The 25,619-nt window shown below is 44.0% G+C and overlaps 1 protein-coding gene across 1 annotated transcript in view; it reads left to right on the plus strand.

Moving 5' to 3' along the window:
* The window catches only part of LOC146808503 (transient receptor potential cation channel subfamily M member 2-like), a 637,932-nt gene that overhangs the window by 475,998 nt on the left and 136,315 nt on the right, over positions 1–25,619 (plus strand). The window contains exons 11-12 of the mRNA XM_085623963.1: positions 11,301–11,481; positions 17,634–17,824. Of these exons, the coding sequence (XP_085480089.1) occupies positions 11,301–11,481; positions 17,634–17,824 (372 nt within the window). The remainder of the gene's footprint in view (positions 1–11,300; positions 11,482–17,633; positions 17,825–25,619) is intronic.

Consider the following 25,619-nt stretch of genomic DNA (forward strand, 5'->3'; position numbering starts at 1 on the left):
ACACCAGTGGAGTTGCATTTACTTTATTGGCATGTGCGTGTCAGTACAGACGAGGCAACGGCCACAAGAGGCAGGGACATGCTTGAGACACTTACGCGCAGCATGGGTACATGTCGAGGTTCAGGAAATGTTGGGTCTAAAATGGGCAACATTTATCATGGATGGCAATGCTCTCAGTCCACCTTTCCTTGCTGTATGAGTCATGTTTTGTTTGGCGTCTGACCATTGCCCCGTGTGAGTGGGCACGACTCACTGCCCATGGGATCTGCATGTTGGTCTGCCTCGTTGGTATCACCGTCGACCAGCTCACCACCTCCCTCAGCCAGAACCCACCAGTCAGGACAACGGACCCTAACACAGCTGCCCTCGACCTCACGCAGTGGCTGACCTCCTGTGCCGATGACCTCGCCCCAATGAAGAACCCACTCACCAGACCCAGAAGCAAGAAGGCCCCCTGGTTCACCGACGAACTCAAGGACTCCAAGAAGGCCTGCCGCACCCTCGAGAAGGCCTGGCTCCTCGACAAAACCACCGACAACATGACCGCCCTCAAACTCGCCACCCGCAGACACCACCAGCTCATCCGCACCACCAAGAAGAAATCTCTGAAGGAACGACTGGACAAGAACGCCCATGACAGCAAGGAGCTCTTCAACATCGTCAAGGAGTTCTCCAACCCCAGCACCGGCAACAACGACATCACTCCCTCTCAGGACCTCTGCGACTCCCTCGCCTCTTACTTCCAACGCAAGATCACCGACATCCACAACAGCTTCGGCGTTCCACCCCCGCACCCATCGGTCGAACCTACACACCCCGCCGCCACCCTCCAGACATGGACCGAGATGACCCCGAAGACATGACACGCATGATGAACACCATCCACTCCGGATCTCCGACCGACCCGTGCCCCCACCATGTCTTCAACAAGGCCGCCTCTACCATCGCACCCCATCTCCGTGACATCATCAACACTTCCTTCGACACAGCCACCTTCCCGGAGAGCTGGAAGCACGCCGAGCTCAGCGCACTGCCGAAGAAACCAACAGCGGACCCGCCCGACCTCAAGAACTTCCGCCACCTAAGAGACCTGCACTGGCTCCCTGTCAACAAGAGGATCACGTTCAGACTCCTCACCCACACACACAAATCCCTCCACGACCTGGGCCCAAGATACCTCAACAACCGACTGACCTTCTACACGCCCACCCGCCAGCTACGATCCGCGAACCTCGACCTCACCGTCGTCCCTCGCATCCAGAGAACCACCGCCGGAGTAAGATCCTTCTCCTACATGGCGGCTAAGACATGGAACTCCCTGCCCGTCCACCTGCGACTGACCCGGGACCACCTCGCCTTCAGGAGACAGCTCAAGACCTGGCTGTTCGAGCAGTAGCAGCCCCCCTCCCCCAAGCGCCTCGAGACCCTTCCGGGTGAGTAGTGCGCGATATAAATTTCATGATTGATTGATTGCCTCTGGGGAGCGCAGATTGTCTGCTCTGCTGACGGTGATCAGGTGTGAGGGTCTGACAGGGTCCCATGTCGTGCTACATTGCCAAGTGTATGCTCTCCCCCTGCAGTGTGTCCGAATTGGCAACTTTGCCAAACAATGCTGTGTTGCACCGAGCATGGACCTGCATCACCTTGCACAGGTGTGTGTACACAGGCATCCAGAGCCCGGACGAAGGCAAACGTTTCCAATGTTGGGGTGGGATATGTGAGCAATCCCCACGATGCAACAAGTTGTTGGGACATTTTCTGTGGGTGCTAATTGGATGTGGCTGCAGGAACGTAGTTACTCGTCCATGATTGCCCGTGCAGATTCATGTGCAATGTGTTCCAATAGTACGTCGTTGTCATGTTCAAGGAATACAAGGGTGAGCCAATCCATTAAGTGGTCCGGGCAGGTGTGCTCAACCCATGCCGTTTCACCAATCCGCATCACAGCTCAATAGGGGAGCGCATCGAAGTGGTCACTGCACACAAGGAATTGTGTAATCTCCCATGCACAACTACCAATACATAAGCAGTATGTCACGGCATCCCATGCACGGCTGTCTCGGTTACAATCCTGTTTGTGATCCAACAGGGGACGCAGATACAGGTCATAGTCCAATTCATCAACAGTTGTGTTGAATAGGCAGACATCCATGGGACACTCGAATGTGCATGTTCGGCAGTGGAACCAGGGCTGTACGCAGGTCACATAGGCAAGGTGGAAGCTAAGCCGATAACTGATCCGCAGCTCTGCCAGTGGCAGTGTGCCCAGTAAATGCAGCATACGTGCACGGTACTGTTCCACGTGACGGGGATGTGCATGTGCCCGGTGTGGACTGCCATTGCGTTGGTGCATCTCGTGGAACCGGCACTCCTCTGAACTGCGGCAGTTGTGTGGAGGATATGCCACAGCTCTGAGCAATGAATCGAATGTGTGTGCAACGTTGGGGAGAGTGGCTTTCTGATTCCGTGTGTGTCAAGGGCATCCCACAGGGGCTTCTGTGTGCGGGGTGTGGATGAGTCAGATAGTTCATTTGTGGAATGCGTGGTGTGGGAGTCATACCCGTATGCCATGGCATCTCGCTCAGGGTGTTCCAGGCGTGTCCTGGACCAAGGTCAGAGGTGCAGGTGTCCTCCCGCCTTCTGCATTGGGACAATGGAGCTTTCATCCCTGATGTTTGTCTGACTACTACTTGCGTTTTAGGGATGTGATGTGGCTTTGGCGCTGAGATTGGGACCTGGCCTTGGGCTCATGGTGTAAGGATGGCGATACACACACACATGTTGGCATGTAGAGCCAGGTGGCCGACAGGCCTTGCGCTGCTTGTGCAATCTCACTCCGTCTCTCTCCCTCGCTCTCTCCCTCTCTTTCCTTTGTTGGGCGCATGGCACACCTTCTCTTGGATTTGGTCTTCCAGGCTGTGTGCTACAGATTGTCCAGTGAGGAGCCGCTAGGACTCATCTTAAGGGTTGACTCTGCTTTTTTCTGTAAGTTTTTTTGTGTTGGTGATTGCATTGCTGTTTGACTGAGGCTCCATTTTCGGGCCACACAGATCGGTTGAATTACTTGCTTGTGCGACATCAGGCAAAATGTTTGTATTGGGCTTCGTGGTGTTAGTGTGCAGTTTCTTTGTCCAGGGTTGGGAGTGGTCCCGGGGAGGGGGAGGTGTGGGGTGTTGCAGGCCTGGGTGTGTTGTCGGTGGGTGTTGTGGCCCTCTTGGGTGTCCGGGCCGCATGATGGGTGGCTCCATGGCATCTGTTGCCCTTCCGATGTGGCCCTGGTCTGGTCTCCCTTTTGTGGTGCTGGCTGCCATCCGACTTAACACCAGGTCAGAGCAGGTGTAGATTTCCTGGTGCTAACGTGCCTTATCGCCGGTTTTGTGTCTTTATCGCCGATCTGGCTGGTTGTTGAGAATGTTGAGGTGTGGTATGGTCGCGGCTTTTGACACGGGAACACCCACTTTGCATCTCATTAGCGATAGTTGCGGTGATCCTCTGTGGTGATGTTTTTTGCAGCTGCTATCGTGGGTAAACTGGTGCTGTGGGCTGTTAGCAGCAGCTTGTGAATGGGGAGGTAAATTTATCACGACTTTGGCTGCGATAAAGGGCTGTTAATTTGGCAATAGTTCCTTGTGAATATGCCCCTTGGTGTATGGTTGCCCCATAGAGTTCCCAATTCCTCAGCACATAAGCTGGGTTGCCTTGAGTGTCATACAGCCATTCGTTAATGACCACAAGCTTGGATGCTGTATAGTATGCTTCAATGCTGGCTGCTACTATGCCCGAAGACCCTATGAGGGTTAGGGAGAGTGTGGACAAGTCCATGCAATCTGCTGCTATTCTATCCAGTAGCAGATGGATGTTCAGCATCCACGCAATTGCTGCGTGTGCTGCAATATGTATCCCCAGATATCTAACTCTTTGCGATGCAGCTGGCATGCCCTCTGCCCATCCCAGGGCTTGTTTGGGAGGAAAAATTGAGAACACCACTGATTTATTGAAGTTTTTTGTTAGGCCAGACTTTTCCCCAAACATTTGAAGGATCCTGTGTGCCTGAGCTTTCAGGGTCAGTTAGAAATACAAGTTTGTCCTTCGTGTAAAGGGCGATTCTCTCTTAAAGTCCCTGTCCCCATTCAAAACCTGTAATCTGTGCATCAACAGAGATCCACACCACCAGTTTTTTTTAAGCAATGACAAATAGCAGGGGTGACAGTGGGCACCCCTGCCTTGTGCCTCTTTTGATGGTGATGGTGTAGACCACTATGCTCCTATCCTAACCTGTGCAGTCAGATCCTTGTAAAGCAACTTTACGAAAGTTATGAATTTTAGTCCGATGTTGAGAAGCTTAAAGAGTCAAAGGATTTTTTGGAATCTGTATAATCGGTTTGCCCGGGCTATGACATTTTGTAGTCGCCAAATGTTGTGTGGTGTGGCCCGCTTGGACATGAAGCCTTCTTGGTGTACCAGGGAGGGAATGATACAGACCAGCACCTTGGCAATGATTTTGACTGCAGTGTTTAAAAGGGAGATTGGACGGGAAGAGGAGCATACATTTGGGGACCTCCCTGGTTTGGGGATCACTACCAGCTCAGCCCTCTCAAAATCCAGAGGCAGCTTGAAGAATTCGCTCTGGAAACCAAAGGGGCTTAATATTTTGTATGGTGTTTTGCCGGATTGGAGCTAGCTCAAACTTGCAGTGAGCTCTGCTTTCGGTGAGCTCCTCTTGGGAGCAGAGATGGATCAGCGCAGCAGGTCCAAAGCAAAATTGTGAATGAAATTCTCAGCTAGGATATCTTTGCGGGGTGCAGAGACAGAATATCGAGTCATAAATATTGAGTTGCAGAAATATGGATGCATAAATATTGTGGGTTAGAAATATCGACAGAAAGAATTTCGTGGTCAAGAATATCGATTTAAGGTAAGTAATATCGATTTTAAAAATATTGAAGTGTTTAATATTGTTTGCAAAAATATAGTTGTTAAAAATATCAGTGTTATTATTGCTATGTATTTTAGTATATATTTTATATGTATGTGATGTGTGTTTTTTTGTATAGGAATTGTTTGTATTTTTAATATATGTGTTAAATTTTTTTTATTTATTTGAATCTTGCGCTTTTAGTTCCGTAGCGGGTTGTGGGTTTATAGAGGAATAGGGTGGGGAGTAATTTAATTATATTTAATTTATTGATTATTTTGTTTTTCTTAATTTAATTTCTTTATATTTGTTTAGTTGAGATGTTATAGTGTTAAATGTTTAAAGTAAATTATTATTAATTGATTCATAATTGGTTGTTAATTAATTTTAATTAATGGATTGGTAATTCATTATGGTAATTGTGTAAATAATTTTAGGTGTGTGTTGTGATGTTTATAGGTGTAAAGGGTGGGAAGTAGTTTATTTTTAATTTATGAATTAATAATTGGTTGTTAACTGTTTTTAATTAATTAATATGTAATTAATTTTGGTAATTGTGTAATTAATTTTAGGTGTGTGTTGTGGTTTTTATAGGTGTAAAGGGTGGGAAGTAATTTATTTTTAATTGGTTAATTAATAATTGGCTGTTAATAAATTTTAATTAATTGGTAATTAATTATGGCAATTGTGTAATCAATTTTAGGTGTGTGTTGTGGTGTTAACAGGAGTAATGGGTGGTACGTATTTTGTGTTTAATTAATATATAGTTGTTAATTGATGTTAATTATTTGATATTTATTTTGGGTAATTGTTTACTTTTTTGTGTGTTGCTTTTACTTTTAAAGGGGAAAGGGTGGGTATTAGATTACATTTAATTATTTAATTATCAGTTGTTAATAGTAATAGTTTTAAATTATATAAAATAAGTTTTAATTGTGTTTTATTATTTTATAGTTTTATTTAGTGAATACTATAGAGTTAAACTTTGTGTAGTTAATTAAAGTTTATCAGTTTTATTAACAATATGTTTTAATTGATAATTAATTATGTTTAATATGTAAATGAATTTAATAAAAAATGTTGACGTGTTTTGTTAGTGGTGTGGTGTTATATGGTAGGAATAAAATGAATACATTTATGTTTTAAATAATTGTTTTGTTTGTAAATATTTTCTAGTTTAAAAGAATTCTTTTTTTGTAAATGTATTTTTTTTTTATTTTATAAAACATTTTTAGGTTTTTGTTATATGTAATTAATATTTAATATGTGTTCTTTTTATATGTTTAATATTTGTTATATTTTTTTTTAAATACTGTTTATTAATGTTTGCTTTTTTACATTTTTACAAACATTTTTGTTTAAGTGTTTGAGTGTGAATAGTCATTTTTTTCTCCGCTACCCAACACTTTCCCTACCGTGGTATTCACTGGAGTGGGAATAGTTATATTTACCCCTCCGCTATCCAACACTTTCATTACTGTTGCACTCTTTAGAGTGGGAATATTCATTTTTACATCTTCACTATCTAACACTTTCCCTTCTGTTGAACTCAATGGAGTTGGAATAATAAATGTAATTATTTTGCTATCGAACAATTTCTCTACAGTTGCACTTATTGATTTGGGCAATTTAAGTTTAAATTTTATTTTTATAGTTTAGTTTTTAAATTTATTCTAGAATTTATTTTTATATTTTAAATTTTTTATATATAGATTATTTTTATATAATTTTAAAATAAATTAAAGATAACAGTTTAATACTTTTAAAGTGTAAAATATATAAATATGTATAAATCACTATGTTTGTGTGTATTTTTTAAGTAACCCCTTCGCTGCGGCGGGAATTCCGCCGCAGTGCTGGGGGGTGCGGGGGGGGCAGCGCGGTGGCGCTGTGCTCATGACGGAGCCACTCCGTCATGAGCCACGGTTGAGCTGTGCTCATGACGGAGCGGTTCCGTCATGACTCCGCCCAGTTGCGTTGTCCCCCCGCACAGGCGGGGAAACAGCGCCGCATGGGCGGAGCGGCCGCCAACGGTCGTGGCATGACGGAACCGCTCCGTCATGAGCACACGGCAACCGTGGCTCATGACGGAGCGGTTCCGTCATGAGCGGGGAAGGGGTTAAGTTTATTTAATTTAGTTTGATCAAATTAATATTAATATTTAATATATCATTTTATTTTATATATATATTTAAATTGATATTTTTTACATCTATATTTTTACATCGATATTTTTAATTCAATATTTTTGTACTTACCTGTTTAGGTATAGGAGTCGATATTATTGTATTCTATATTTTTTTCTCACTATTTTGGATATTGATATTCTATCAGTGAAGCTCCTTGCGGGTGTATAATGCTGCGAGGTGGCAGGCAATAGCTTTGTCTCCAGTAATTTTCTGTCCGGTTGAGGCAAGCCGGTATGAAATTGAGTCTGGATGTGTAATATTGGAGCAGAGATGGTGAATCAATTTGCTAGCCTTGTCCCCCCATTGATAGATACATGAATGATGAGGCCATCTAGATGGTTCTGGCCTCGTTGAGCACTGTCTGTCATAATTTTGTTTGGGTGCAACTTATATTGTAAGGAGTTTCTGTGTGGGGGTGTCTCCATATTGCAATTCCAGGGTGTTAGAACCGGCGGTCTCTAGTTGGCAGAGGTATACGCTTCTGACAAATAGGGACCTACCAACTCTAGTCAGGGCAAGGGGATTACACACTCAGATAACCCCTGCTACCCCCTTGGTAGCTTGGCAGAGCAGACAGGCTTATCTCAGAGGCAGTGTGTTAAGCATTTATGACCACATACAGTAATAAAGTGAATACACTACAGATGGACACAACACAGAAGTTATTATAAAAATAGTATTTTTATATAAGGCTTAGCACAAGACCAAATAACGACAAAAATATACCACAGTCTTAATAAATACTCTTTGGAAGGAAAAATAATAGTTCAAGTAAGGTTTCTTCTTGGCAAATAGTTCTTTAGCCAAGTATTCTTCTGAGCACAGTTCTTTGGCAACAATGTAACCCCCACAGGAGTCACACGACGTCAAGCCTACAAGGTTCCCAAGGTTCGGCGTCGACCGCGAGGAGCGCTACGTCGAGCCTGGAGTTGCAACAGACCCCACACGTACAGTACCTTGACAAATGAAGAAAAAGGATGATCCACGGCGTCGAGATGTCGGCGTCGAGGTCGGCGTCGATCGTGCCTCGGAGTCGGGTCAATCCGCAGTGGCGTCGAGGGATGTCGGGCCGGAGCAGCGCTCACGGCGTCGAGAAGGGCGTCGAGTCGATGCGATCAGCAGCGGCGTCGGGACGGGGTCGCTTGGAGGTGGAGCCGATACTCACTCCTCACTGGCGTCGATACCGGCGTCGAGACGGGGTCACTTGGAGCCGGGGCCAATACCCACTGCTCACTGGCGTTGCTGCTGGCGTCGATCGGGCCCGGCGGCCGGCGTCGAAGGCTCGGGACACTGGAGCCGTCACTCACGATGTCGAGCTGGATTCGGCGGCGTCGGCGGCGTCGAGACTGCAGATTTTCCCTTGTGTACTGGAAACAACACTTTCCAGCAATTCAGCAATTGGTGAAGTCCTTTGGCCCTGTGACTTCAGCAGGAGACTGGCACTCTTCCAGCCCTTGGAGATTTCCTAGCAAGTGTTCAGAGAGTACACACCAAGTTCCTCTCTCCTTGTTCCTTGGCAAAAATAAAGAAGCAGCTTTCAGGTTCCTCCACAGCAAAACAGCACTCTGGCAGAAAGGGGAGGCAAGTCCTTAGATCAGCAGGCTTCTTGTCCTTGGTACAGGTTTCCTTGTCAGAAGTGATCTGAGTTCTTGGTTCAGGGGTCCTTCTCTTATACCCCATTTCTCCTTTGTTCCATTTGTCCAAGCAGGGAAATTCCCCCCATCTCAGGTTCGTTGTGGGTGTTGCCAGGCAGAGGCACCTGGCCTATTCACTGGGCAGGGCAGAGTCCTCAGCCGCCCAGCAGGAGGCGGAGCCAGTATTGTCACTGGCAGGAGCAGGGCTATCAGTCGCCCAGCAGGAGGTGGAGCCAGTATTGTGTCAGGCAGGGCAGGCTACTCTTCCCTCACTCTATGTGTAAATGCCTCATTCACCCCACACTGACTCATTCAGACCTCTGGAGCCACCCAGCCCCTGACACACACACCAAACCAGCAGAGACCGGTGGATAGTTGGACAAGAAAATAGCTACTTTCTAAAAGACAGAATCTAAAAACCATCCATCCTAAAGGGTGTGTTATTAAATTCTGAGTTCAGGGATACTAAACTCGACATGCTACCATGCTCCCTGAGTCAGATAGATTATAATGGAGTTAATAATCAGTCTGCCCAGTCTGGCCTATTGGAGGCAGGTAGCCCTTCAATAGTGAAAAACGAAAATGGCTGTAATTCACTATTAGGTCATGCCACACACATCAGGGCATGACCTACCTTTTACCAACAATGCACCCTGCCCTAGGGCCTACCATAGAGGTGTCTGAAATGTGGCAAAGTGAAGGTTTAGAGACTGGCAAGTAGGTTTCCTTGCCATGTCGACATGGCAGTCAGGGACTGCACGCCGGCTCTGCGGTGGCAGGCCTGAGACACATTTTACAAGCTGCTTCTGTGGGTGGCACAACCAGTGCTGCAAGCCCACCAGCAGCAGTTAACTTACATGCCCTTGGCACACGCAGTGCACTAGACTAGGGACTGAACAGTAAGTCAACCAAGCCAATCATGGTAACACCAATCAATGTAACAATTTAACATAGGGAGCACTTGCACTGTGGCACTGATCAGCAGTGGCACAGTGCCCAAAGCAATAAACCAGCAAAAACATCGTAAACAGAGGAGGCCAACAGAAAAAAAATGGAGGAGAGACTCATGCCAATGATGCCAGGTCTAACACAGGGAGTGAATCTGCATCTTTGAATCTCAGAGCCGCTGCCATTTTCTTCATTTTTTGCAGTTACATAACAGATAATCTCTTTTTGAAGGGTTGCCTGAAGGGCCTCCCATGAAGTGCCAGGGGAGGTGATGGATTCTCGATTAAAGGTAAAGTATATGTCTATCGAGTCTCGCATGTGTGAGGTGCCTGCATAGTCCGGAGGGACAAAGCCGACACTCTTCACCGTGGAGGGCTCCTGGTGGTGCTCATTCTCAGGGTAATTATCAAAGGGGGTTGGTCATGGAGACTACGGGAGAGGATATGTGCATCCAAGAGTTTGTGGGTACCATCTTAGGAATTAAAAGGTAGTCAAAGCAGGAAAGGTTTCTGTGCGGCCCAGAGCAGTATACCCTTGCTTGCACTGCTGGAACAAAAGCCAGGCGTTTGAGAGACTCAATGCCTCTAGTAATGGATGACGAAGTAATAGCACAGTGTTATGGATGGTTCTCACTGATCTCCACTATTGAGAATACCAGATAATAAAGCTTGTTATTCATTATTATGACATAGTAATAGATATTATATGTTAGAAGACTCTTACACAATAGTTCAACTTGTTCACCAGTATTGATGAATCACTTTACCACAGAGATCAGGTGGTGACATATTTTACTAATGCTAAGTATAGCAAAAGCTTCCAGATATTCATCCACCAACAAAGTAATTGACCCAAAATCAAAGCCAAATACCTGTTTGCAAGATTTGATGATGCCCAATAATGACACATTTCAAAGAATGGCATTTCACTCTATATTGTATTGTAACTAAGTATCCTTTGCTCTGGGCATCAGTTGAGGCTCCCAGAGTTTACCTGGAATATACCCCACATGAATAGATGAAAGTGGGTTCTAGCACAGGTAGGTGATTTGTGTTTGCGTTATGAGTTGAAACAAGGATATCTTGAAACATTTTACGGCCATAATGGGTGATAGCTCTCGAAATCCCATCCTTCAAACTGCATACCTCTCCATTTATCAACATGCATATTGATATCCACTTGGTAGTTGGTATGCAAGAAGTCAATGCATGATTTTAGTAGAACAGACAGTTTTTTATTTTACTGCAGCAGCTTTCCATGTAGTTGATGCAACTGAAGGTATCTAAATGTGGAGAAGTGAGGTTCTGCATTTGTGGAAGAAGACAGCTAATATGGTTGCCCCTGTTTTGTAGGATTGTGGATTTTGCCATTTTAAGTACCCTTTCTTGACTTTGAGTGTGCACAGCTCTGATTGCTGTTCTACCCAAGTCGTGACCTCGCTTTTGCCTATGTTGTTGCGAATAGCTTGTTAATACATTGTTTCGTGATGTATAAAAATGTAAACGTGTATACAGCATTTTCAATTTAAAGTGATTAGTACAACAGGCAGGACTGAGAATTTTGAATGCTGAGACCTTAATACTTTCAAATGACTGTGTATTTGCTTTGTTTAAGAAACACACTTTCTTAATGACACCGAATGCACCTCTGATGGGTCAGACGCAGATAAGCCGAAATGTGCTGAATTCCTGGATGGATACCTGATGTTACCAGGGGGGCTGGCGATTGTCCTACAGTGCCTGTACCTGCTGTTTGCCAACATTCTGCTCTTAAACCTGCTGATTGCCATGTTCAGGTGAGTCAGGCAAACCTAGTCTTCCTTCTCCTCTACTTTACTTTAGATATTTTAATCATTAAGCTTCTTTTGCCTTCTTTATTCGCCTCACTATTTCTCTCTATGTTGCTCTTCAGATCTTTTCTCCACCTTCCTGCACAGAAACAATCCTGCTGACAACACATGCACTCTTGCGCCATGGTGCAGTGGTGCCTGCGTTAGCGCTAGGCATACAAACGGCACCAAAGGAGGGGGAAAGGACAGTAATGCAGCGCACTTTCACTTTGGAGTAGGGCAGCGCAGCAAGCTGACTTGTTGCACTGCCCTACGCCAAATCCCCAAAAGTGAGGGCCTGAAAGTGCAAGATATCAAGATCCAGTTATTGCTGCATGCAGAACTCATGCCTCATTATGAAAAGAAATGTGATGTTTACTTTGAAAGTGGCTTCTACTAAACATTTTAACTGGGTAGTAGAATCTGTCTTTGATTACTTTAACTTCAGGAAATTGGTGGATTTCTTGATATTTTTAAAAGTTATGTCAGAGTGCCAGCACCATTGTCTGAGCATTTTTAGAGCTTTGGATATTGCAAGGCAAAAAAAAATGTAGTGACATCTGCATACATATAAATGTAGACCCCGCATGGTGGAGTAGTAGGGTGGCGAGGGGCTGCGTATAAAGTTTTAAAAGAAACAAGAAAGAATGGATCCTTGCACCACCACTCTGGGACTTCTTCTTTAGATGTGAAACGCGTGGTAGGCTGGAAGGCCACAGCATGAGTTCAGTCAGTTAAAAAGGATTTGAGTCAATCAAGAACTGTGCCAGAAAAACCATACTCTACAAGGGTGTTAACCACTTGGCGGCCCTATTGAAGTGCCTCCGGAACACTGACATGTCTCTTGGGCATTCTTATGTGGTGTGGCGATCGCCAGTAGGTAGTCATAGTTACAACCTAAGTTGGTCCCGAAAGCATACTTTTTGTGATTTGGTATAAATCTGTTAAGTAGTTTTAGAGGCATTTAAGTTTAAAAAGTATAGATATCTGGGGACACGAGTCCGTGCACTGGACTCGGGGATCCTATTGAAATTTGATTTGCTGCCAGCACTCCAGCCAGGAAGTGTTGGCAGCCATCTTGGGACTTGGCTTGAAGCTGAGTCCCACAAAAAATTAAAAAATAAAGAAAAGGAGGCACGCTAGGAAAACCCTGCCCCCCCCCCCCAGATATGGTTGGGGGTTCCACAGGGACCCCACCGGTGTTAAAATCATTTTTGTTTTTAATTTTTGGCAGGAGTGGCGCTGGATCTACGTATCCCTCCAAACTGTTTTTTAAAAACGAAGCGCGGGCTCCCGCACATTGTTAATAATTGACCCCCAGGTGGGTCAGGTCCCGGGAGCATTGTGTAAATAAAAGAGGGGGGCGCACAAGCCACCCTCCTGGGGCTTATTATGCCCCGGGGACAACCACCTCTCTGAGGCTTCTTTACTTATTAATGTAGGTGAGGGCCGTATGGCCTCCCTTGCTGCCCCACCACCTCCCTGAGGCTTCTTAGATTCCCAGCCCAGGGGACGGGCACCTCCTCGAGGCTTTTCTTACACAAAAATGCGGGGGCCACGCGTACCTCTCCCCCGCAGCCCCAGGGACTGACACCTCCTCGGGAAATTTACAAATTTGAATGTGGTGGCGTGCGGCTGCCCTGCAGCCCCAGGGACCACCACATCCCCGGGGCAAATGACAGAAAAGGAGGAGGCCCGGCACCCCCCTCCCTGGACGTGGGGAGCCGTCAGGGACTGCGGCCGCCTTGAGGCTCCCCACGCAGTCCCAGTGAAGAGTGGGTGCCCTGCAGTCACCCACTTTACACAACCAGGCCCCGGGGAATGGGTCCCCAGGGCCGAATTCAGCCCAGAGAGGGGGGACCATGCAGCCCCCTCCCCCATCTTTAAATGGCATGGGGTTGGGGTTTGCGGGGCTGAAATCGGCCCAGAGAGGCGGGCCCCTCAGCTCCCCTCCCTTTAATTAAAAAATAGAATAAAAAAATAAAAGGCCAGGCCCAAGGGATTGAATAATTTTAAAAAAAAATCGCGGAGTGCGCGTACGGTAAGCTTACCGTACGCGCACGGGAAAAAAAAATCACAAAAAAAAATAAAGAAGTAACAATCACATTTATTAAATAAATTAAAGGACCCACAAGGGAGAAAAAAACAAATGTTACTGTGTAAAAAAAGGCGAGGTGCGCACGGCATGGACTGCGCACAGCGCGCGCACGGTGCGCGAAGTGCACCGTGCGCGCAGGGTGTGCGCACAGTGAAAAACCAGAAAAAAAAATAAAAAATAAATACATAACTTAGCATTTAAAAAACCGTACAAATTCACTGAAAAAACCATAGGTTTCACACACGTTATAGTTAGGAATTATCATTTACAAAACCTTGCAAATTCGCTTAAAAAACCATAGGTTTCACACATGTTATAGTTAGCTGTACATTTCACTCGTAAAAAACAAATGAAATTCCACGTTATAGTTAGATCAGGTAACTATAACTTGCGCGACCGCAATCCACAATGTGTAATTTCAGATGTCATCATTGATGTCATGAGTGATGTCACTGACCATGTCATGAGTGATGTAATATGTGACGTCATCAGCAGTTTATTGTGGGCGCGCAAGTTATAGTTACCTGATCTAACTATAACGTGGAATTTCATTGGTTTTTTACGAGTGAAATGTACAGCTAACTATAACATGTGTGAAACCTATGGTTTTTTAAGTAAATATATATACACATACATATATATATATATATATATTTATATATATACATTCACTAAAAAAACAAAGGTTACAGGGACATTATAGTTAGGAATAAAAGTTTTTAAAAAACTTAAAAATTCACTGAAAAAAACAAAGCTTACAGGGACGTTACAGTTAGGCTCACATTTCACTCGTGCAAAACGAGTAAGATTCAGCAGTTACTGTTAGCTGAGCTAACTATAACTTGAGCCCCCGCAATGCACTGCTTATGACCTCACATATATCATGGTCAGTGACATCACTGATAACATCTCAAATGACATCACTGTTAACATCAGCCAGTGAGTGTGAGTGTTAAGCATATATACCAAGGTATCACAAAAGTAAAAATAGTATACCTTCTGTACTGCTGAGTGGTGCTCTTTTTTTAACTTAGATTACATGAGTGGCTGTGTGTATCTGTGTGTGAGTGGGTGTCTGAGTGGCAGTATGGATGTGTGAGTGGCTGTACAGTATATACATGGGTGTGTGAGTAGCTGTGTGGGTGACTTAATGGCTGTGTAAGTGACGATTGGTGAGTGAGTGGGTGTGTCAGTGGCTGTGTGGGTGAGTGAGTGGCTGTGTGAGGGGCTATATGGGTTGTTGAGTGGCTGTGTGAGGGGCTGTATAGGTGTTTGGGTGGGTGTGTAAATGACTGTATGGGTGACTGAGTGGGTGCCTGAATGGTTGTATGGGTGAGTGACAGGCTGTGTAAGGGGCTGTATGGGTGAGTGAGTGAGTGACAGTTTGAGTGGGTGTCTGGTTAAGTGAGTTGGTATGTGAGTGGATCTATTGTAGAGCAAGTGTCTGTGTGAATGGATGTATGGGTGAGTGAGCGTATGTGTGAGTACTTTTATGGGTGTGTTAATGGGTAAATAGCTGGTTGTGTGGGTGTATGAGTGCTTATATGGGTGAGCTAGTGGCTGTGTTGAGAGGTTGTATGGGTGAGTGAGTGACTGTATAGGTGAATATGTGGATGTGTAAGTAGCAGTATGGGTGAGTGTGTGGCTGTGTGAGGGGCTGTATGGGAAAGTGACTGGTTGTAAGAGTAGCTGTATGTCTGGGTGAGTGTTTGTGTGAGTGGCTGTATGAGTGAGTGAGTGGGTGGGTTTGTGAGTGGCTCATTGTGATTCTTGTTTAAAATATGTGTGCTACGATAATCAATAGAATGAAACAGAGTAGCGTAATTAGCATTATGAGAATAGTGAAAGTTTACGAATAATTCCACCATTCCTTTCTTTGTTTTGTTTTACATTTTATGTATATATGTTTTATATTTCATGAACTTTACCCGAAGGTGTCAGAGCTCTTTACATGAGCACGAGTTGCATTACAGATGGACACATAATTTTGTTAGGCACGGAGAGATTAAGTGATCTGCCCAGAATCACAGGATGTTGAGCGTCCCTGGTGAGACTTGAACCCAGTTCCCCAGCTTCGATCTAGCCGTTAAGCCACATCCTCTCCCCGGCAGTGAATATACGCTGGCATATAAATACTGTCTATAGTGTACTCGTACGTAGCGCTCCCTAACCTAATTTTGCCTAGGGTGGATGATCTGCCAAATCCATCTTGGGTGGTCTAACCTCCCCATTACCTGCAGGCAAGTGTCATCAGGCTGTCCATCTTGGTGTAGAGCTGGATATCCCTTGTGTCAGTAAACAGGAATCAGCTGAGCTGAAATTCCGGCATGCAGTTTTCTCGCAGTGTCAGCTGAGTGCTCCTCTGCCCTAAACAAGGAAGTGGTTTGTAGCTATAATAAACTGCACCCATGTGTCCATGTTGAAATGTCAGTCAGGCCGAAATTGTTTATTCAAGTTCGATAGCTTTGTCGCATACCTGACAATAACATAAATAACATTTGCACATTGAACTTTACCCCTGGAATAAATGTTCAAGGTGTCACGACAGAGTGCCTACGAAGTGGAAATGTTATGCTGCACTGATACCCACTCAAATGTATGTCAAAAGTCATTGTGTACAAAGAGAAGGCAACTTAAGAATCTCGAGCATGTTAAATGGAGTTGTTGCTAACCAGGCCTATCCTGACGGCGTGGCAGTTGTTTCAAATTGCGATAGTCCATTACTAGTCTCCTAGATTTATATGTGCTCAAGACCAGGAAACTCGAGAGGCATCAGAGATGGATTTGGGGTGGTGATCACCTGATACTGCGGTTGATCTGATCAAGGTCTTGTTTGACCTCCGGCTTCATTGGATACTGTTTCTAAAACTGTGGTTCACCTCACAATGAATTGAAATGCACCTTTGTTGCAGCCCTCTTAGGCTTGTACAGTGATGGAGCCATTCTATGGCACACCCTTTGTGGCATACTGGTCTTTAAGTGACTGGGGTACTAATAAAGAAAAAGCTCTCATTACAACTTCTCTGTGAGTGGCACATATTATAGCATAAGAATCCATCAACTGACTCCAGAAAATGTACAGAAGGTGTCCATCTCTGTTCGGTTAGCTTTAATAGTGACAGAAAAGATGGGAGTTACTGAGATAAAAACAATGTGATTGACAAACATCTGTTAGCATTACCATTCAAAGAGTTAGGGCCTTAGTTAGAGCTTGTCAGACAGAATGCCTCGTCGTGCCCATCCACTGTATTGCAAATGCATTACAGGCTATGGCATTTGTCATAGGGCAGATGGGATACCTGCCAATGTTTGTTGGCGTATACCGTCCTCCAAACACTAAATAAGGCCCTTAGTCTGCTTTCTAGGCCTTATGCCATGTTCTAATGTGTTAATGAGCGTTTGCAGATAAACAGTCAGGTGTGGCTTGTATGTACCATGTGCAACATGCAATTCATTTACAAAACCCTTGCAACACCAGATGCAAATGTTTGCCCCCTTTGAGGCTAGGGTTCGCAAAGGAAGTGCTAGGAGTAGCAGGTAGCAAGCTAGAGGTCGCAGCTGCGACCCCTGACTGGCTGCAAACGATGTCACCTATTTAAAATACTATATCCAGCCTAATGTAACGGTCCGTATTCCCACATGAAATACAATCCCTCCTCTGGCCCCATTTAAAGTTGTCCTTAAGCAACTTTTGCCAAGATTTGACTCTGCTACACATTACAGAGTAAGTGACAGCATTGCTCAGCTGTTTTCCATCTAGCTTGCTTGTTTCTTCCATCATTTCCAATTCTTTTTTTAAATTTTCTGCTCGCTTTTTCACATTCCCATCTGCATTCTTGATTCTTGCTAATTTGTCTGTCTTCTCTAGTGCACTCATTCTTCCTCTCCAAAAGTGATTGCTTCTTCTTTTTTCAGTCTGTAGTGTGTTTCGATTCTCATCCTTCTTTTCATGGTTTTGCTGTGATCCTTTGAAAATGTATGCCTCTATCTAACTTTTTGCATTTGCTAATTTTGCTCTCAGCCATACCTTCTCTAAAGTGCAAGAAAACACTGATCAGATCTGGAAGTTCCAACGTTATAAGCTAATCAAGGAATACAGCAACCGACCACCTGCCCCACCACCATTTATCCTCTTAAACCTCTTAAAGAGTTTGGTCACAAAGGTCGTAAAGATGGTATCGAGGAAGCTAGACCATGATGAGAAGCGGTGTAGTGAGTAAAGGGAACATTTCTTCAATTCCTCCTCATGTGATGAGTTGTCTTCCTCATATTCTCTCTTAGAGAGCGACAGAGTGTAACCTTTTCAATTATGCATCATCTGATGTCTCCTCCGATCCTTTGTCTACCTCCTTTTGTATCTCAGTGAGTAAAGAGTACATTTTCACAATTCTCTCATCTGATCCTGTCTACCTCCTTTTCACTCTTCGTGAAGAAAGTGTAAATTTTCTCAATTATATCTCGACTCATCCTTTGTCTACCTCCTATATCTCAGTGAGTAAACTGTAAATTTTCTCGATTCTGTCTCATCCAATCCTTTGCCTACATGTTTTTGCTTTTCTATCTAAGTGAGTGAAATGTACATGTTCTCAATTCTATCTTATTTGAGCCTTTGTCTACCCCCCCCTTCTTTCTCATGTGACCTTGCTCCTCCTCGTCCTCCCCTCTCAGGCATTTCTAGTTCCAGATTCTGCTCTGCATCTCCATACTTGCTTGTTCGGTCTCTTAGTCGGACTCTGACCTCAGGGCACCAGATGAAGGGGAAGGGGTTGTAGACTGTTCTAAGTTTGGCGCTAAACATTTTTCTGATGAAAGAACTATTTGGGGGTGTGGCCAGCTGCTGAACTTGGCAAATGTCTTTCCTGGGAGCTCGAACCACAGCTGCAGAAAGAATGCTTTTTTCCATGGATGTTGATTAATAAAAATAACGGGGGTAGCGGAAGTGAGATCACGCACCCTATGGCCTTACTGATATGACAGTAAGTGACATCATATGACATTTGATTTGAAATCTTCCCCAGAAGTGATGTCAGATAACCTTAATGCTGATGATATCTCTGTGATTGGCACGGCTGAAGGTCCATAATAGCTGCATGAACAATACAGCAACACAGCAAAGACCTAGCTACAATATAGATCTACCTACAACACAGAACACCTATATTAGGGTGCTGATAAGATATTCCAGGGGAACATTACTCATTTCTCTTTGTATTACTTGAAACATTATCTGTTTGTCTGCAAAGGATATGCGTCATGTAACTCATAGGAGCACAGGAGCCCTGAAATATTTATTCCACAACCGGTCGGATTTCATAGTTCCATTGCTGCATACCCCAACAAGAAATGTATTGAGAAATCAACGGTCTCCCATCTGCCAAAATATCAATCACATAGGATATAATGGGATTTGTATTTCAGAGGACAGGACATCTGTCCTGGTTGTGACAGAGTGACAATGGCCGGACTGGGTAATCGAAATCAGCCCAGGCAAACTGCTAGGCCCTCCCCCAGGAGAGGAGGGTGGGTCGGCCGAGCTGTTTGTTAGGGCTGGTTTTGGCCGATTTTGTTACAGGGGGACGATATTGCTGGCCCCTGGTAACAAAACCAGCCCACAGGGGCCCAAAACCAGCCCCCACCCTGGCGTCCCACCGGGAACAAGCCCGGTGCCTGCTACGGCCAGTCTGGCCCTGAGAGTAATCCATACAACAAGATCTAAACCATCCCTTAATCTCACCATGCTTAAAAAAAACCTAAAATGAATGTCCTTGTGTAATGTAAATGGTGATCGTGTAAACTGCTCCAATACCGCTGCGTTGAGTTTCCCCTACATAAAACTGCAAAAAAAACATTTATGATCATTTGTAAGACACAATGACATACGAAAAGCACTGAGGTATGTATGTCATAACAACTCACGCCTTTACAATGCAGATATTTACCACACATTTTTTTACCATGCATCCATTTACTAAACAAATACATTGAGTGATGTTAAAATGACCTGTACTATGGGCTACTTCTGCACAAATGCTTTTAATTTTAATTATGGTTAAACTTGAAGATCACTATAAAATACAGCGCCCACCATGTATGCAAGTCTCTGCCTGACCACAGGCATCACAACACGGCTGGATTACCGAGTGAATACTGCCATATGTCTGAGGATTTAAGTACACATTATGAAAAGTAAAAGCAAATAAACACATCAAGCATGAGGATTATTAATATTAATACATTTTTCTTTTTTTGTCAGCAATATATTTTTTATTACGCACAAAGGAAGCTGCTGCTGGGTTACCATGATAGTAACCACCAGTGCTGCCCTGGGAGTGCTGTTAACTCTTACACTCACGTGTTAATGAGACCCCTCCGAGAAGTCTTCCCTCGGTAATAAATGGGTGTCCATTTCGGCATTTACTGCTGGGGCTCAGGGGCTGGTTCAGCAGAACTCCTTTCATGCAAAGGGTAGGGTGGAGCCGACCGATGAGTTGAAGCAGGGAGTGAGTGTTGGCCAGCTTACTGAGGGCTCCACCTCATCCATTATCAGCCACTGTTCTTTACTCCACAAAGCTAAGGGGCTGTCTGCAGAAGAGGGTATTCTGACTTTTGGCTTCTATCGAGTCAAAAGCATTGAAGAGCGAGCATGTTGTCTGTTATGCTCCGAAACAGCTCTTCATCTTTCTCCCGCTCAGCCGTCCCTATTGGGTGATTTTATTATAATGTTATTTATTTTTAAAACTGTCTCCACTGAACAGGCTTTGCCTTCTTCATGCACTGCTAGTTAAATAAAAATAATCCACCTGTGACTTCAGCAACAACCACTACCAGTTGATTAATGTTTTATTGTTGCTGCAGACCTGTACATTCAATGAAAAAAACATGCACCCAGCTCTCTCGGTTATTTCATTTTTTAGGTCTCGCCTAGTGTTGCTGCACGAATGCACTACCATCGCTTTGCGAGGCATGCAGTATACACTATAGTGTGGAAGCTTTGTGGAAGCTCCGCCCACTCTCCGGCCCATCTTCTTCATTGGCTTAGGTTATAAATGCTGCCTTCCGAATGTTTTTAAGCTTGTTAGTCCCTCCCCATGACAGCCATGTCAGTCATTTGTATCCTTCCATGGCTACCGCTCTTTTACTGCACAGACTACTTTCTTCCTGTCCCTTCCTATCCCCCCGCAGTCCGTGACTTCTTGGGGCCCCACGTCCCCCTCCTGCGAACTCCCGGTCGTTCTCGTTCCTTCTTGCGCCCGCCCGCCCGCGTAAATGCGAGCCCTATTGCATTGCCAATACTTGTTTTTATTCCCTTTACTTCATTGGGTCTCGTCTTCCCATTCTCTACGGGGATGTGCATTTTTTAACAAGCATCCCGATCGCACAGTCCTTCCAAATTTCACTCCCATAAACAGAAAAATTTGCACGTTCAAAACAAGCCCACTATAAAAGAAGTCGCCATCTTGGAACGTAGATTTGCTATACTGGTTGTGCCAGCATTTCGATAGAAGTAATTCAACGAAAATAAAAAAATTGTTTATTTCAGTTTTTCCTTGAATAGAACACCAGAAAATTCAGTTCTAATAGCAGCTACTATAACTGCAGTGGTACGTGCACTGTGTTTTCAATTAAATAGTACCTCAAAATTTGGCAGCAGCAAGCCTGGCGCTGTCGCTGCTCAATAAGACGGTGAGTCACGGCCATCTTGGAATTGTTGTGTGTGTTGTTCACTTATAAGAGGAGATACTGTTTCTAATTTTTCAATAAATATATTAGACGTTCATTGTTTAATGATTATATCCAACAATTTGAGGGAAAGGTATCCGTTCAAAAGTTATAGTTAATTTATGCATATTTTCTTCGAATTGTCAACTGTACTTTACATAATAGTAAAAAAAATAGTCTATATCACACAACAAAGAAATTAATCTGGTATTGCCTCTGTGCTTCACAATAAGTGGAATAACTGTCGTAGGTTACCTTTGCTATCATCGTCTCCTTTCTACACATATCATTTTGACTATGTGTGGCTTTCAGGGTGCTTGATTGCTTTAGTCTGTTCCATACTTGCCTCTGTAATGCCGAAGTTTTCAATGCTGCCGGACAAGGTATGGACTAGGCTGGAATCTCTCCGGGCACTGGTGGATGTGGAGTGCCGGTCCTGCAGCTAAGGAAGGTGCGCATCACAGCAGGATAGACCAAACTCTGGCAATTGCATTAGAGACTAGCATTTCACCTCCCTAAACAGATTTCATCCTAAACAATACATCCCCATCCCCTAAGGACCAGCCTTGTACTTTCCAAACAGCTCCCCAACAATTCTCACGCAAATATTTCTTCAAATATCCTCCAGTTGCTCCAACAAAACTCCATTTGTTGCATACCTCAATTCATAGCAAACTTCCAGCCTTCCCCCCACCCCCAACTATGCTGATCCACCTACCTGGCAGCATACCCAGCCTTATTGGGGCTTATGAGCCATCACCGTACCTTCCATATCAACCATACCTGCCCATCAGTAACAACTTGCAGAAAAACTCGTAGCAAGCCTTACTCACCTGTTCAACTCTTAATCACACACACCAAAAACCCATGTTGTAAGAGTGGGATAAGAAGCCTGCCTATTAATGCCTGCGCCCCCTAAGCGATATATTTGTCACAAAACCTGCAAAAAGACCCTCACACCCCTACTAGTTAACTGCTGATCGTACTACCCATTCCTATCCCCAAACCAATTACCTATCGACAGTGCCTGGACTACACTACTGTGCCTGAAAGGCCTGGGGGCTACGACTCCTTTGTTCCATGGACCCTACCCTCCAATTTTGAATTCAGAGAGTAGATAATTGCCCTAATCCAGTGGAACGTACACATCTGAACTGCCCTGCACACATGCAAATAATTCCCCTACTTCATCCTGAGTGACTGTTTTCTTTTTGTTGTCAGTTAACTCCGGTGTTTGATGCCAGTTAACTCTAATAAATATTTACTGGTTGTTGCCAGCCACCCAGTATCTTTCATCATGGCACAATGAAACTTTGGTCCACTTCGTTTGCTTGCCATCCCTTAATCTCCTTGTGGCTCCTCCCTCGCCCCTCCAACAACACTGGTCACAAGCCTCCACCACCCCTCTCAGGCCGCTGCTCATTTTTTTGTTTGGTTAATTTACACAAGATTTGCAGTGCAGTGCCCTCATTTAATCACCCTATGCAGTCTTCCCCCATGTCGCACAACACTTCTTGTTCAGCCCCACCCTCCGAGATCCCACCCTCCGAGATCACTGAACTGATTTCTTGTTGATATATTAAATTACTAGCTTTCATTTATATAGCGCAGCCATCCAGGCGCTATTGAGAAATTTACGGATCAGCCCATAATCACAGAATGTTGAGCCGACACCAGGCTCGAACAGGGATCCCCAGCTCCTCAGTCTGCAGCTCTCACCACTGCACCATATCCTTTCCCTATCCCTATTGTAGGGTGCAGTACCTTATGTGGCAAAAACAGGTCCCAAGGGACGACTAGTAACAGTCTGTGGTACTGCACCCTTTCACTGCTTCATGCACAGTAGAACAGTAGATGTTGCTGTACCCACAATAATGTGCTGCATGGCTAAATACTTATAAGGTTCCAAAGGCGAGACCGATTGTATTGCAAATGCTTGTGTTTTTCAGCTGTGCTGAGAGCTCACATTAATGGTTGGAAAAATAGGGTGAAACTATTTTTACCAAGTTTACTTTAGTCACCAAGTTAGGCAAATAAGGAAACGTCAAACCAAAAGTGCAGCTGCACTGCTGTTTTTCAGAACATAATGGGAAATCCAAGCACAGATGCAAACAGGATCTGTGGAGATATGCTGTTTCCCATTTATAGTACAACTCAAAGTTCTTCCCCATCACTTTCAAATTTCACCAGCCGCCACTGAGTTTGGATAGAAATATCCAGTAATAATGGGCAGTATCGCAGATTGTTTAAATATAGTGAACCGTGAAGAGTTAACAGCAGACAGCATAATATTAAAGTCAGCTCGCTTTTAGAGGGTTCGTGCTTCCAGGACGTTCATTATTTACCCTGCCTGATAACACCTTGTTGCAGTCTTCTTAGTTTTTGTTAACTATTGTTGCCTTTGCTGGTGTATTTATTTTTTGGCATGAGGCCAGGCAGTCCCTGACACACATGCTACTGGGTGCTTACTTAGGATCCTTTGTTATCTAGATAGCAAACAGAAGCTGTGTCTTCACATGGACAGTATTGTAGCCGCCACTTTGAAGCTGTGGTTTGAATACTAGCTGTGTGACTGCATGTTTGAACCCCAGCAGAGGTGGCTGCCGGTTTTTATTATGTAAATGGTGTTTTCATTTTGTGATGATTGGTTCCTCGTTGGCCGCGTTTTGAAGCGCATTGTGCAGCAATTGTGCAATAAAAACAAAAATGTGTTTTATTTTGGTAAGAGGCACTGACCTTCTGACATGCTGCTCCTGGCTGCTGGCTTCAGTTTGTTTGCACTACTTTCTTTGTTCCCTAAATAGCGGGCAGCTACTGCTCTTCATGTAGATGGTGTTGTTCCAACTTCCTTATAGCAAGCCAGAGGTAGCTATAGTACAGCGGATATTCCTTGCCTGGGAAAATGTCTGGGTGGCGGGGCTCCCCTAGCACGGGAAGGGATTTCAAATCAGAACAGAGGAGGTTCACGTAAGGGACCGATTGCTTTTTTAATTACTAAAAAACACGTTTAATTCTGAAATAATTAAATATTTGGGGAAGATTGTGCTGTGCTTCGGAAAGCGCCCTGGAAATAAAACCCACAAAATTATCGAGCAAACTCACAGACCCTCATCTCCTCTACGTTTGTTGATGAACACAGATCCAGCTTAGAAGCAAAAATATTTGGGTCTCAAAAAGCACATTTTTCCATAGTAGTCCCTGACATTCAAGCAAACTAATTTGTGTGTGGATGTGCAACTTGTGAAAGGGCAGAATACTGTCATTCACAGTGATGTAAGCCAATGTCTGAAGTGGGCTGAGCCATTACCCTATGGTGTGATATAGGCTGTACTGGGAGGAAGAAAAATTTTAATGACACAATAAAAGGCCATACAATTAAGTATACATACATATAATTTTAGTGAAATCAAAAGGTCTTGGCTAACACCAGACCTAACCACAAACAACTACGTACCACACTCAATTCAGTTGGCATGTTGCGGAACAGAAGACTCCTGGAATAAATGAATTGATGTAAAGCAAGGAAGACAATTAACTTGCAACATATATCAAGCGGCCATATTCTCGGGAATTGCCCTCTTGTAAGAAACACGAGGAATATTGTTTCAAACAGCTGGTGTGATAGTAATCAGAAGCATGGTGCGCATTGGCAGAGTGGTAAATCATCATTATCCATGGATCATCATTGTCTATGGATCATCATTATCTATGGATCATCATTATCTATAGATTATCATTGTCTATGGATCATCATTGTCTATGGATCATCATTATCTATGGATCATCATTATCTATGGATTATCATTGTCTATGGATTATCATTGTCTATGGATCATCATTATCTATGGATAATCATTATCTATGGATTATCATTGTCCATGGATCATCATTGTCTATGCATCATCATTATCTATGGATTATCATTGTCTATGGATCATCATTGTCTATGGATCACTATGGATTATCATTGTCTATGGATCATCATTGTCTATGGATCATCATTATCCATGGATCATCATTATCTATGGGTTATCATTGTCTATGGATCATCATTGTCTATGGATCATCATTATCTATGGATTATCATTGTCTATGGATTATCATTGTCTATGGATTATCAATATTTTTGGATTATCATTGTCTATGGATCATCATTGTCTATGGATTATCATTGTCTATGGGTCATCATTATCTATGGATCATCATTATCTATGGATTATCATTGTCTATGGATTATCATTGTCTATGGATCATCATTATCTATGGATCATCATTATCTATGGATTAT

The sequence above is a fragment of the Triturus cristatus genome, chromosome 8 (genome assembly GCF_964204655.1).
Source record: "Triturus cristatus chromosome 8, aTriCri1.1, whole genome shotgun sequence".
In the NCBI taxonomy this organism is placed as follows: domain Eukaryota; kingdom Metazoa; phylum Chordata; class Amphibia; order Caudata; family Salamandridae; genus Triturus; species Triturus cristatus.